This window comes from Zingiber officinale, chromosome 3B (genome assembly GCF_018446385.1).
Source record: "Zingiber officinale cultivar Zhangliang chromosome 3B, Zo_v1.1, whole genome shotgun sequence".
NCBI lineage: Eukaryota > Viridiplantae > Streptophyta > Magnoliopsida > Zingiberales > Zingiberaceae > Zingiber > Zingiber officinale.
Genome location: NC_055991.1, coordinates 128,737,691 through 128,751,896, shown reverse-complemented (window position 1 = coordinate 128,751,896; position 14,206 = coordinate 128,737,691). Strand labels below are relative to the sequence as shown.

Genomic DNA, 14,206 nt, shown 5'->3' with positions numbered 1-14,206 from the left:
ACTCATAAGTACTAACTGTACCAACATATAAGGTATGCATTTAGGATTTATTATCAATAGATAAAATTTAATCATATCAAACATTATAAATCGATAACAAACACCACACCGCCCGTGAGGGCCACAAAAAGGTATAGTTCTCGAATTATCTCAAGCTCCCTATTTAAGAAGGCCGCATAATAAACCTTATAATTTATTCCCTTTTAGAATTCATGAAACTGCCCTGATTAAGACTGAATAAATCCTATAATTTATCTCCTTTTAGAGTAGATGAAACTATCTTTAAAGGACCGCTCGACTAAGATTAAAAAACCTATCAAATTTATCCCTTTCTAAAATGTAAGACCGCGGGCCGTTAAGGGAACGATTTCAGCTTTACCACCACAGACCACAAATACGCCACACAAAAATTGTACCATCTCAACCGTTGTAAATTGTGGTTCTGCTCCAAAATGTCATAACAATCATTGCTCAATAATGTATTCAAAACAAATAAAAAAAATTCAAGCAAATCACAGTCAACACTAGAAATGCACCAAGATATATACATGACCATAAGAAGGAAGGGGAGTTCAGTAAGGGTTTCATCGACTCACCCTGTCATCTAGAAATGCACCAAGATATTATACATGACCATAAGAAGGAAGGGGAGTTCAGTAAGGGTTCCATCGACTCACCCTGTCATCCAGGTCGGCTTCTCAGTCAGTCAGGCTCCGTTCTGTTCCTCATTTTGTTGCTCACTAGGGAAATCTTCACAGCCAGACACCCCTTATCCCTTGAACCTCTTGCACGCATTTTCTATTTTCTTCGCTGGGAAACCATTATTTCACTCCACCGTTCTCATTTCAATATTCCCAGACGGATTCAACAATGCTGACCATGGTGCTACAGCAAAGGGTTCGTAGTAATAATTCCGGCGGGGTAAGAGCCCCACTAGGTCAAGCCCAATAATGGGAAAAACATCTATAACATTAAATTGTATATTGAACAAAAATAAGAAATTTCTTTTATTGTAACAATTATTTGACATGTATAACAACCCAACCTACAGCCACTTCTATAACTTAATCCACGGGTACTTCAACCTCCATTTTCAAACCCGCTTTGGAGAGAATCTGGAACAAATAGAGCATGATTAGGAAATGAAAACAATAACAACCTGATTAAATTATACACCAAAAGACAGCTCGTTGACTCTGTTTATATGTCCAGAGGCCTTATCCAAAAGCAAAACGCTAGACAAAGGTCATATTAAATGAGATTTTGGACTAATTCTTGAACTTGGGGAACTATGAAAATATAACTAGTGATTATCTACATCAACTTTGATGAATATAACAAGTATAACGGTCCATTATTCTGTTGTCCAAAATAATTAATAATCAGCATTACATGTCCACATCAGGAAGGCCTGTAGATTAGCACAAAAGGATGATTCTAAATTGTAAATGAGAATATGCTTGTAAACAAGTTCAATACTTAATAAAAACTTATTTATGTTCATTCAATAGTTTACTATACAATAATGATATATTAACATAGTCAAGACGAATGAACAAGAAATTGGTATGAGAATGCAGGATTTTTTTTTTATCTATTATATAATAATGAGATATTAGATACCATAGTTTCAATAAATATTAAGAGAAAATAAATTGAGATGATATGAACATATTCAGATTATATAATTAGATTAGTTGAATCCATTGAAAATGAAGGCATAGGAAAATAAATTGAGATGATATGAACATATTCAGATTATATAATTAGATTAGTTGAATCCATTGAAAATGAAGGCATAGGGGGTAGAAATATTAGAATTGTAAAGAAATAAAGAAAGAGCATCATAATCTGTAGATAATACGTACAGACAGCTAATGTCAATATGATGGCTTAATGGCAGATACAATCTTTCAGTCATCAGTAAAAGAACACAGAAACACAGATATATTTCAGTTGTTGAAAAACATAGAAGCCCATGAGTAAAGAATTAGACTAGTACCTTCATGAAGTCCTCAAAATAAAGTGTTGATTCTCTTGAGTATCCAGCCTCCTCCAAAACCTGACCTAAAACTTTCTGCAAAAAGTAAGCAAGAATACAAGGAGTTAGATAGTTCTCGAAGCATTCTCCATTTTCAAAATATGTACCTGTTTATTGTGAAATCACATATGACATATATATTGTGATACAAGGTTCAATAGTTCAGTTCCTCAACAATGGCTTAACCTCAGCTACACAATTGAAAATGAGTAATTTTGAATTAGAGGAAAGCAATAACTGCAGCTTCACATATGACAATATGGTGTATTCAGTTTTCCATTCATACTTAATGCACCTTCATTTTTAGCAGAATAATAAAGTTAAATGCCATACCTTACAACAATTTTTAAAATACATAAATAGAGCAAATCTATTTTCATTGATGAAATACTCAGCTAAACGAAAGGAACAAAACAAATAATGATATCACTGTACGCCCACATTAAGACATGAATAATTTGGCAACAAATATAATAACTTTACCCTGTGAGTTTGGTTTCATTCCATGATACACTGTGGTTGTATTTAAATTTTTCCTTGGTGATTTGATTCTCCAATATTATAGTTAAAATTCCATCTATCCAGGCGCTCTTATGCTGTGAAAGGAAACTCATATCCTTTTAACACCTCTCAATTGTGACAGATGTCATGTCCTTTAATACATGTTGAAAAAGAAACTGAATAAAATATAACACCAAAAGAGTACAAAATGCTTTAGCAAATAATTATGCTGATACCTTTGGCTGCTGCAAGGACCATAAGGAGATGTAGCCAATTCTATTTATAATATTAGTAACGTGAAGAGATTATTATGTATATTCTTAAGAAACTTAAATAAAAAGCTGTACATGGTACAAACAAAAATATCAAGTTTTTACAGCATCCACTACATACAGTATCCATTATATGGAACTTATCCCAAAAGCAAACTAAGTATTCACTGAAATTTCTCTAGACCCAAGATTAATCAAAATGATAATGTCTCTATCTAAATTTTCCTGTCTTCTGCCATCTCTCTTGAGACAATTTTTTGCAAATTACAATGAGCAGTTTGGCATCAAGATCAGTGAAGTTCAACTATCAAGTTGACATGCATATGTGGATTGATAGGAACACATCAAACCAGTCAGATAATTAGAATAAGAAGGTTGATATAACAATGCAGGTCTATAGTGTGTCTTCAAAAAAAAAACTCTCATTGTCTTTATAAGTATTCTGTTGTCCAACTTTTGTATTAAGTTGAGGGAGACTTTTTAAGTCATTGAATAGCTAAAGCCCATAGAATGAAAACATGAACCACGAGTTCCCAAAGGCTTGCTTGACGATTTTTAAAAAAAGGAAAAAAAACACAAAGAAAAGGGTTAAAAGGCAGGTGCTTCGGAAGTATTTGAGGTCATAGCTTTTGAACATTCTGACCATGTTGGAATTATAATTTCGGTTGTTTGCACCCAATTTTTGGCATCACATTGCCCAAAATGGAGATCTTATCCCTTTCAAGTCTTCTCAGTCTATTACACATAAACTGTTATCACATTGCTCCCAATTTTGCTTATGTATGTTCTATTCTCCTTGTCTTTTATAAAATCTAATAAATCATAATCAGATCTCTATATCAGAAAGGTGCAAGTGATCAAATAAAGCTTTTCTCCTTTGCCACCTTATAGATCACTCATATAATTGAGGCTCCCAGATTCTATTAACTCAAGCAACAGGTGAGCTTTCTATCAATTGTACTTGATATATATTTGGATCTGACATTGATTTATATCCCTCTTAATAAAAACAAATCCCATTGGCTATTTCAAATCACCCAATATTAGTCATCATAAGAAGACAGATTTTCTTTTGCCCAATCCATTTTTCAATTGCTGGGCATTCTTATATAATTTTTTTCCTTTTTCTTTGATTATAAGTTTAAAAGTTTCTTAGTGTTTCATAAGAATTATGGATCAATGCAATTGTTGTTCCTATGATTCAACTCGCCGGGGATATTAATAAGTATGATTCATGCCTTGTAGTTTTCAGAAGAAGAAATAATAGTTGTGCACTAGTATCAGAATTTAGAAATCATGAGGCTTATCTTCGATGAAAAATCAAAAAGGAAAAAAAAACTGAGATAGTCGTCTTGCAAGATCGTCCATGCATTGTGGATGGTGAGAAAGACAAGAATTTTTTATGTGAACAAATAAATGTATGCTTTATAGAGGATGGTGATGATGAGATGGCTAGGCTCACAAGGGAACACAGACACACAGATACCATTTGAACTTGAGAATTGGGATTCCAATCTCATCAAGAAAAGGTGCCAGCAACTCCTTTTTAAGATGCCAATACGGGCAGTGATCTACCACATTCAAGATGGAAGCCTGCATGCATCTAGTCATAAATTTTTGATAGTTATAATAGACAAGCAAAAACACCGTCAACATCCAGCACATTGTCAAAGGGATTTTAAATAACTCATTAGTAAATAATCTCAAATAATTCATTAGTAAATAATTTCAAATAATTCATTAGTAAATAATTTCAAATCTTATAGTAGTCCTGTTAAGAAACAAGCTTATAAGCTCTTATAGCTAGGGTTTCTTATGCAGAGGATTTGCAGATGACAATTAACTTATTTGCAATTTACTGAATGAATAAATAACCGCAATAGAAACTCAAACAGACACAAATTGATTAACTAATATTCCTGGAAACCCGATATGATATATTGAAAGGCAAATCAAAGAAGACAACAAGAGGGAGACTGCGATTTGAATTAGAGGTAACCTCTCTCTGTTCCTCTGACATGAATGAACCCGTCAAGTCTCGGAGCACCTCCAGCAAATCCTTGAAAGTGACTCTCCCCTTACCATCGGCATCATACACCTTAAAAATGACTGCGCAGCAACAAAATTCAACAAGAAGAAACCATTCAATGGAAAGACCCAAATACAGAATGACTGGACGAACTACTCACATTCAATTTTCTGCTGAGTAGTAGCTTGCGGGCTAAACGCCGACAAGAAGGCAACGAAGTCCTTGAAATTCAACCCATCAACCATCTTAAGCAGCCTCTGCACAAGAAAAATGAAGAGAAAAAAAAGGGTAAAATTGAGAGAACAAACGGTAGAGAAATCCAAAGAGTAAGAAAACGATGAAAATGACGGACTTGTGAGAGGGGATTGAGGGAGAACTCGGGAATGGAGAGGAACTCGTCGGAGGAGATGAAGCCCTTGGCAGTGCGATCGAGCTGGCAGAAGCGACTGTAGAGGGCGACGATCTCTTGCTGCGAAACTGAAAGCAGGGATAAATCAAGAAAGAGCAACCACCGTTGCTGGGTAAGAACGAAAATCAGAGACAGTACAGAGATAGTTGCAGTGGTCTTGGACTTCCTCGATGTCGTATTGGGTGAGCATGGCAGATGCGTTCCCCATCGCGAAAGAATCGCCTTTCTTCGCTCCACTCTTGCTCCTTCGGTCCCAGCACGAGGTTTAGATGAAAGAATGAAATGGAATGGATCGATGGCGGTGGATCAATCAGGGGCGACGTTGTTCATGAAGTCCTCCTTCGGAGATCACGAAGGAGGGAAGTTCAACGAGGAGGGAAGTTGAAGGTTCGAGACGAGGCCACGAGGGGGAGAGAACAAGAAACCAAGTTGTCTTGTCAGGACAAGCGCCTGATAGACCCTGGTACTGGGCCTGGGCCGTTGAATTTGATCAAACTAGTCCATCACAGAGCCGCCTTGCCCGTTGAGAAAGACAACGTGGTTGCGACGTGGGAGAAGCTGGTTCCTGGATCGTGATGGATTAGGGAAAGTCCTATTTGCCCAATGTTATTATGTTGATGGTTAGGACAATCAGTTCGTCAACATGCCCAAATTTGGTAATCGACCTGCCGAACAAGATCCAATGCTGCAGTTTAGAGAAATTTACGAAGATTGACTCACTAATTCCATCCACTCTAACAAGGTCAACGAAACTGGAAGTGCAGCAGAAACGTGAAGGGGAAACGGTCAACCTGTTGGAGACAACCTGCTCCGCTTCTGCTCTCTTGACGGTTTCTCGATGGGCCAGTCGATCCGAAGATTCCATGTAACAACCCCTTTGTTCGTTTTTCATCTTTTGTTTTTAAGATTTAGTTTTGTTCTTAATTGACGTGCGCAGGCATCGAAGATTGTCTTGTTCGCAGTGCTAGCAGCGTCGTTTATAGGCAACGCAGGATGCCGCCCCAACCACCGCCGGAAGGGCGGCGACGGCTGGAGGTTGGCGGAGGAAGTGATCGACTACACGACGTCGGGGGCGGGCGGGTGCCGTGCCCATGTCGCAAGCCTGACGGACTTCGGTGGGGTCGGAGACGGCGTGACGTCTAACACTGCCGCGTTCGCGGCGGCTGTATCCAGCCTCAGCCAGGTTGCCTGCCAAGGCGGTGCGATGCTGGTGGTGCCGGCTGGGCGGTGGCTGACAGGGCCTTTTAATCTCACCAGTCACTTCACCCTCTTCCTCCACCGCGACGCCATCATCCTCGCCAACCAGGTTTGGTCAACCGCCCCTCCTCTCTTTACTTTTCTTCCTGTTTTTTTCATTAATCGCCGACCGTTCACGTGTTGTCTGTCTACTTGCGATGCCCAGGTCTTGTGTCCCTTTGCATCGAGAGTCCGAGACCGTTCGCTTTAGAGGCTGTTTTAATTAGCTTCGTTGGTATTTTTAATTAGTAATTAGATTCGCCATCAGTAGACATATCTTAGATTTATTAGCTTTGGACTTATCTGAAATGAAATGTTAGACCAATTGAGTGTTGGATTGAGATGTCATTTGTCAAAGGTAATTCCGATAAAGCTCTCCGTAATTTGTTTAATTTAAATTTCTCTCCATTTGTAAAACTTAACAAGACTTTTGGTACTTGACTATACAAATTAATTATGGAGTGGGATGAAGGAAGTTGGAAAGGATGGGCCGTGATATTAACTATTTCATTTTCAATCAGCCTTTTCCTAGAGTTAGGTAGATGTTTCTTTCTAACATTTCATTGCTATTTTAATTTCTAAAAGAAATGGATGGCCACATATTTTCTCTTCATATTACCACCTTCATCTTGAGATTGACAGAGTTCTGTACAGAGAATCTATCAATTCAATCATTAATTTTAAGTAATTTCCCTTCTGCAAAGCCTGGTTAGCTGTTATGAGTTTTCAAATACAGTTTTGAACCTCCCAAGTTCCATGCACGTTTAATCTGCTAAATCAAATAAACACTTCACTCTTTTGTACTAAAGGGAAGGAATGGATGGAAATCAAGGGATCGATATTGATTGACTTTACGGGATTGGGATTCATGCGGAATGGGTGGAAATGAAGGGATAAGGTTTTCCTCTTTTAAAAAACTTTACTGGACATGGAATTTGAACTCAGAGCATTATGATTTCTCAGGATATCTGCGCATGGCCGATCATCGATCCCTTGCCGTCCTATGGAAGAGGGAGAGACTTACCTGGTGGCAGATACAGCAATCTCATCACCGGATATAACTTAACTGATGTGGTAATCACAGGTAAGAGTTTTATCAGAATCTCTAATCGTATACGCAGTATTATTGCAATGCAATCTGAAATAGATCTCCATTTGGATATATATCAAACTGCTCTGGTTTTGATGCTTTAATTGCTTGGTCAACACCAGGGGACAATGGGACTATCAATGGACAAGGTCAAACCTGGTGGGACAAGTTCCAAAGCAAAGAACTCAATTTTACTCGTGGATACCTCATCGAGATCATGTACTCCAGTCAAATCCTGATATCCAACATCACGTTGATCGACTCTCCCTCATGGAATCTCCATCCAGTTTATAGCAGGTCAGAGATCATTCTTTATCCTTTTTTTCACTTTTTTTTTTTGTTGTTGTTGTCCTTTTGTTTTAGTTCAGGATTAAACAAGCGCAACGCAAATTTGCTATTGTGCAGTGATGTTGTTGTGTCCGCCGTCACAATTCTTGCACCGGTCTACTCACCAAATACAGATGGAATAAATCCAGGTATTTTATAAAAAAAATTACTCTAAAATTGTGTAGAATTTATTTTAAAGTCGATAATTGGTCTCCCGCTTGGCAGACTCCTGTTCCAATGTCCGCATCGAAGACTGCTACATCGTCTCCGGCGACGATTGCATCGCCATCAAGAGCGGCTGGGACGAGTACGGCATCAAATTCAACATGCCAAGCCAACACATTCTGATCCGAAGGCTCACCTGCATCTCCCCGACCAGCGCCGTCATCGCCCTCGGCAGCGAGATGTCCGGCGGCATCCATGACGTGCGAGCTGAGGACATCACGGCCATCGACTCCGAATCCGGCGTCCGCATCAAGACGGCCGTCGGAAGAGGCGGCTACGTGAGGGACATATTCGTGAGGAGGATGAACCTGCACACCATGAAGTGGGTCTTCTGGATGACCGGCAGATACAGGCAGCACCCGGACGAAGGGTACGACCCTGGCGCCGTTCCTGTGGTGGAGGGTATCAGCTATAGCGACGTGGTGGCAGAGAACGTGACGATGGCGGCCAAGTTGCAGGGCATTCCTGGCGCACCCTTCACTGGGATATGCATCTCGAACGTGACGGTGGAGGTGATTAGGTCGAAAAATCCGATATGGGACTGCACCGACGTGGAGGGTGTGTCCGCTAGCGTGAGTCCACCACCTTGCGCTCAGCTTCAGTTGAAGCGAGGTGAGCCGGAGTCGTGCCCGTTTCCGGAGGATGCTTTAGCTGTTGATTCTGTTGCACAGCTGGAGCAGTGCTCTTATCGGAGAATCAATCCGTGAGGTGGATTAATTGGCATATGAACATTGATTCCGTCTTGCAATCATAAGGGCACCTATAACGAGATTTTAAAGAGATATTATAATATCTATTTAGCATCCTTATTTTTTTTAACAATAAAAATTTTAATATTATTTTTTAAAAAACAGTATTTTTTTTAAAAAAGTAATAATAATAATAATAATAATAATATTTTAAATATTTTAAAATATATTTATTTGATATGATATAATTTAAAGATGATTAAGTGGATGATGAAATCCATAAATAATGAGTGTTAATGTTAAAAAGAATGTGTTTGAAAGAGATATATTATTATAATGAGTATGTGACAGTGAACCCAGAAAGTAATGTGTAGGTGGGGTGAGTTTACATGGGTTGCAAGGATTTACGCCTCGTCAGTCCTGAGATTCAACCCCAATATCCTATGTGGCAATCAACCTGTCATTTACCAACTCAGCTAAACTCATGCGGCTGGAAAAAGGGTTAATGAGTTTGTATAGATGTCAGTTAAAGTCCCTGATAAGGCAAATAACAGAATATAGCTAGTCTAGTAGGGCTCTTCACTTTTGATCAGCCCTATCGATCAAACAAGTTCCCTATAGGCTTCACTCCTAGCACGGATCGATCTCACTCAGGACTCAACTCCCTTCACTCTCAATCGATCATGCTGATTGGATAGGTTCTTTATGGGCCCCACTCTCGGTGCAGATCGGTCTCACTTAGGGCTCAGCTCCCCTCATTCTCAATCGACCCTGTCTATCGAGCAGGTTCTCTATGGGTCTCACTCCCGGCGTTGACCGATCTCGCTCGAGGCTCAGCTCCCCTCACTCCCGATCGGCCCTGCCAATTGGACAGGTTCTCTTTGGGCCCCACACCCAAAGCAAACCAAATTCATGGGGGGCTTAGCTCCCCTCACTCCCGATCGGCCTTGTCAATCAAAAAGGCTATCTAAGAGCTCATTCCTGGTTTGAACTAGATTCGGTTGGGGCTCTATCCCCACTCTCCCAACCGATTATGCCGATTGGACGAGCCCTAAAAGAGTCAATATTGACTTGCCAGACCACCCATCAAACTCTGCTTCCTTTGAGAATATTACTACGACCCTGTTAGATCATATACATAAATGGGTTCCCTAATAAACCCATCTTCTAACTAGCAGCACAAGAGGACTCTCGACCTAAAAGTCTAGTTACTGTCATTAATACAACACGTGGGTTTGTTAGAGGATCATATCTATGTGTAGATACTTACGAGATACGTCTACTTTATACCGATGTGATTGATGGGCATGGTATAAGCTTGATGATGAGACAGATTGATGGATTGCATGATAATGCTTCATTATTGCAGAGGTTGTGAGGGCATTATAAAAGAGAGTTCTTCTGCACAGGTATACGCGCACACACACTTACACATCTCCTTCTACTTGCTACTGCTTGCTTTGCTCCACCATCATTTTTTGGCTTAATCGTCCAAGTAGCTGCGCCAAGGACTCTCTTAGCCCACTTACTGATAATTTCCTTCTTTTCTTAGGAGTTCTTGTTGCCAATCAACCAACACGCCACATCACCGGCGATCCACCCTCATTACTTCCAGACATGATCAAATTTGGTACCATCTGTGGGAACCTCTCTGCTTGATCTAGACCGTGAAGATGGATGACACCAAAAAACTAACTGTAGCTTTGTCACAAAAAGATTTCAACTTGTTTGTAATGGCGAAAGCACAAGCACTTATGCAAAAGCAGCAAGCAACAAATCTTGCCCCATTAAAAACATCCACTACATTTGTAACATCATCCGAAGGACCACCTGTCGCTGAGCGAGAATCCAAGTCCAAACAGCCAATGGAGTTCCCCTAGGCATTTGTTCAAATGTTCGTCGAAGGCTACTTAGGAGCCAAGCGGTCCCAGGGATCTTCAACTAGAAATTCACCTCCTAAGGATATGAAACGAGGTAAATCCCCAACTGGTGCTAGCTCGCCCGAGTGGCTGGAAACGCTCTTCTCACAAGAAATCTTAGAAGATAAACTACCCAAACACTTTTGGCCTTTGTTGATCGAAGAATATGAAGGTTTTACCAATCCCGAGAATTATCTCAGCAAGTTTGAGAATGTCGCCCTGCTGCATCAATGTACTAATGGCGTCAAGTGTCGAGTGTTCCTAACAACTCTCTCCGGTCGCTCGGCGCAAAGGTGGTTTGACCAGCTCCTTGTCAGTTCGATCACTAGCTTTAAGGATTTCAAGAAGGCTTTCCTCCAACACTTTGCCAATAGCTGAAAGTATCCCAAGACCAACTTAAGTTTATTTGCCCTCAAGCATAGAGCAAAAGAGTTCTTAAAGGCTTGTATAAAGATATTTGACCGAGTGACTATGGATGCCCCCTCTGCCACATCTAACATTCTGGTGAGTACTTTCTCACTAGGGCTTTTGGATGAGGATTTCTTTCACTCTTTGGCGAGAAAGCCCTCGAAAGACTTCGACAGTTTGCTAGGCTGGGCGGTCAAATACATTAACGTGGAGAAAACTCAAGAAGCCCGTAAGAAGGAAATATCTATCTTAGTCCCTCCTTTCCAATCCGAGTGGAAGGCTCCTTTAGCTCCTTTGCCACACAACGAGCATCGATAAGCTCTTACGTCCCCGGTTCAATCAGCTCTGGCTCAACGAGGAAGAGTTGTGCAGTGTGTGGAGGTAGCTCGAACATCATTTGTCGAGCTACATCGATGGATCCCTACTTTCTATACTTACCATCGAATAAGGATGCACAACACCTAAGAGTGCCAACAGTACGCTCGGGATAGTCGTCGAGCGGCTAAGCAAGGACATCCACCCCTCCCCAAATTGCCCCACAATTACTTAGGTCGCTAGCGCTAGGCTCCAGTGTAGCCAGTTGACCGACCAATAGGTCAGTTAGCGTACCGCCACCTTCCGGTAATCTTTCTGCCGGTATGAGGGAAGAGCATCTATGTTGACCAAACAGGAGGAAAATCAAAGTAACACAGTAGTAAGAAGAGTGTTGGTGCAGAAAGTACCAGATGATTGAACTTGAGTTTTGATAATGACAAAGAGTTCTAAGTTAAGGGTTATTATTGTTCTAACAAATTGAACTAAGTGTGCAGGAAAGTTCTAAGTGATTTTATGCAAAGGAAAGTCCTAGTTGAGGTTAGGCAGGTAGAAAGTCTTAGCTGCAGTTAGACAACGAAGTCTTGGTCAAGGGGACTGGGCAAAGTCTTGACGGGTCGAGGACATTGGGTGAAATTCTAGAGTCGAGGATGTTAGGTGAAAATTTTAGAGGTCATGGACACTAGGTGGAAGACTAGATGGGTCAAAATCAGACGTCTAGCGAGTAGTCCTGGTGTCTCAGACGTTGAGCAAAAGTCCAGACGGTCTAGAGGACCGGTCTGACAAAAGTTAATTTCTCCTGAGAATAGCAGGTGAGGGCATGTTCCCCATTGAGGGAACAGTAGGTGTCAGTTCGACATAGGGTTTCTGAAAAATATGAAAGTTAGAACCAGACAGTCCAAAGACTGTCAAAATAATATATTTTGCTTGTTATTCTAACTTTGTATTGTAGGAAAACTAACAATTTATAGGTTAGGATTTTACCTTGTTCGATAGCTCGAACATCGGGATCAGTCGATCGAACCCCATAGATCAGATAAGCTCTCAATGAAGTTTCGACCAAGGGATCGGTCAACCGAACCTCAAGTTCAGTTAATCAAATAATAGATAAACATCACTTGATTAGACCGGGTTGATCAGACCAGATAAGCCGGGGAGCATCGAAGGTTCGGTCGATAGAACGACTTTATTGGTTAACCAAGCGAAGACTTTTATTCGAAGAGGCAACATCTAGACAGAAGCTGGGTGGATTGAGAAGGATCAGTCGACTGATCAGGGAGGATCGGTCGATCGATCAATGTCAAGTCTGTTGGACCCTTGGTGGCTGGCAAGAGGAAGGGGTGAATTGCCTTGCAAAAACAAACTCAACCCTTTCTCAACTATAACTTAATAAAGAACACTTGTAATAAAAAACTAAGAGACTAATTATAGAGACAGAAATATAAGGAGACTTATATGGTTTGCAATCAGAAAATTGTTAATCTAAGGAAAATGAAGCGCACTTTATGACGATCTCCTTCGGGCGGAGAAACCTCTTACAACGTTAACAACTCACAAATGGAAGTAGAACAGAAAGAAATGAATTACAAGTTGTTGTTTGAACTACTGAAATCAGAACTCTATTTATAGCACTGTTCTGGGTACTTGGAAGGATTCCGAGCGCCTGGAGTGGGATAGAATTTTATCCCTGACGCGTCGGTCAACGTACACGTCGATTCTAATAAGAGTTGAGTTCCGGGCGCTCGGAATGGCTCCGGGCGCTCGAATCCACAAAAGTCAACATAGTTGACTTTTTCGGTCCAGACCCTCTGCTCCGGTTCTGCTCGCCTCGGTCCGGCTCTTCCACTCCGGTTCCGCTCACTTGGGTGATCTGGGGCATTTGGAATAGGGTTTACCCGAACCCAATTTCTGGCCTTCTCCTCGAGCAGCCTTCCTCCCTGGCTTCTCGTCCATCGAACATGACGTACGTTCTTCTCGTCCACCGGTGTACTCTTCCGCGACACCTTGTCCCTCGGACGCACTGAACCTATCGACTCTCTCTCTCGTGTCGTTCTTCTCGTTAGTCGCGTCTTTCGCTCGACTTCCTGTGCTCCTAAACTCCTGCACACTTAGACACAGGAATTAAACCAAACAGGACCTAACTTAACTTCTTTGATCACATCTAAACAACCTTGGGGTTCCAACAATCTCCCCATTTTTGATGTGAGCAGCCCAAGTTAAGTTAGGGTAAACAAATATAAAGTAAAAAACAAATAATTTTGCAAATAAGTGCAAAAAGGATTTTACAATTTGAAATTTGGATAATACCTCTCCCTAGACTTAATAGTCCCTTCTCTCCCTTTAATCACATTAAGAAATGGAGTATCACAATAGGTCTAAGGGTAATTCTGATGTTTGTGTAGAAAAATTTCAAGCAGAATTTTTTTTCTAAGTTTAAAGATAGAATTTTTGTGCACTGTATAAAATAACTTAAAAAAATTAAGTTAAATAGAAAACAATAAGTTTTAACAAAAACAATTTAAAATTTGGAAAAAAAATTTAAGTGAAGTTAAAAATTTTCAAGTAGAAAATTTTTTCTAAGTTTAAAGATAGATTTTTTGTGCATCGTATAAAATAACCTAAAAGAAAAAAATAAGTTTTAACAAAAATAATTTACATGAAATTTACAATTAAAGACAAATTTCTAAGTGAAATTTGAAAAAAAAATTAATTTTTTTTAAACACATGTTAAACCTTTGACAAATATTG

At 40.2% G+C, this 14,206-nt stretch overlaps 2 protein-coding genes across 3 annotated transcripts; one reads left to right on the top strand and one right to left on the bottom strand.

Moving 5' to 3' along the window:
* Nucleotides 1–902: 902 nt before the first annotated feature.
* Nucleotides 903–5,685, bottom strand: LOC121967681 (calcineurin subunit B-like). The gene is made up of 6 exons (XM_042518053.1): nucleotides 5,391–5,685; nucleotides 5,196–5,320; nucleotides 5,004–5,100; nucleotides 4,814–4,923; nucleotides 2,003–2,077; nucleotides 903–1,115 (listed from the first exon to the last, which is right to left on the bottom strand). The coding sequence occupies exons 1-6, from the start codon at nucleotides 5,458–5,460 to the stop codon at nucleotides 1,065–1,067; spliced, it is 528 nt and encodes a 175-aa protein (XP_042373987.1). The 5' UTR covers nucleotides 5,461–5,685; the 3' UTR covers nucleotides 903–1,064.
* Nucleotides 5,686–5,878: 193 nt separating this feature from the next.
* Nucleotides 5,879–8,907, top strand: LOC121967680 (probable polygalacturonase). Of its 2 annotated transcripts, none has more exons than XM_042518052.1 (6): nucleotides 5,879–6,117; nucleotides 6,199–6,558; nucleotides 7,452–7,572; nucleotides 7,701–7,875; nucleotides 7,984–8,054; nucleotides 8,131–8,907. In XM_042518052.1, the coding sequence occupies exons 1-6, from the start codon at nucleotides 6,091–6,093 to the stop codon at nucleotides 8,835–8,837; spliced, it is 1,461 nt and encodes a 486-aa protein (XP_042373986.1). In that variant the 5' UTR covers nucleotides 5,879–6,090; the 3' UTR covers nucleotides 8,838–8,907. The 2 variants fall into 2 exon arrangements, with proteins under 2 accessions (XP_042373986.1, XP_042373985.1); XM_042518051.1 differs by having other exon boundaries at nucleotides 5,903–6,117; nucleotides 6,190–6,558.
* Nucleotides 8,908–14,206: the final 5,299 nt, after the last annotated feature.

Excerpts from the sequence above, each read along its gene's own strand:
- LOC121967681 (XM_042518053.1), bottom strand. The coding sequence starts at position 5,460 with ATGGGGAACGCATCTGCCATGCTCACCCAATACGACATCGAGGAAGTC. Across the intron at positions 2,078-4,813 it reads TGTCAGAGGAACAGAGAGAG|AAAGTTTTAGGTCAGGTTTT; the intron begins GTTACCTCTAAT and ends TACTTTTTGCAG. Across the intron at positions 1,116-2,002 it reads ATTTTGAGGACTTCATGAAG|ATTCTCTCCAAAGCGGGTTT; the intron begins GTACTAGTCTAA and ends TATTTGTTCCAG.
- LOC121967680 (XM_042518051.1), top strand. The coding sequence starts at position 6,091 with ATGGGCCAGTCGATCCGAAGATTCCAT. Across the intron at positions 7,876-7,983 it reads CTCCATCCAGTTTATAGCAG|TGATGTTGTTGTGTCCGCCG; the intron begins GTCAGAGATCAT and ends GCTATTGTGCAG. Across the intron at positions 8,055-8,130 it reads TACAGATGGAATAAATCCAG|ACTCCTGTTCCAATGTCCGC; the intron begins GTATTTTATAAA and ends CCCGCTTGGCAG.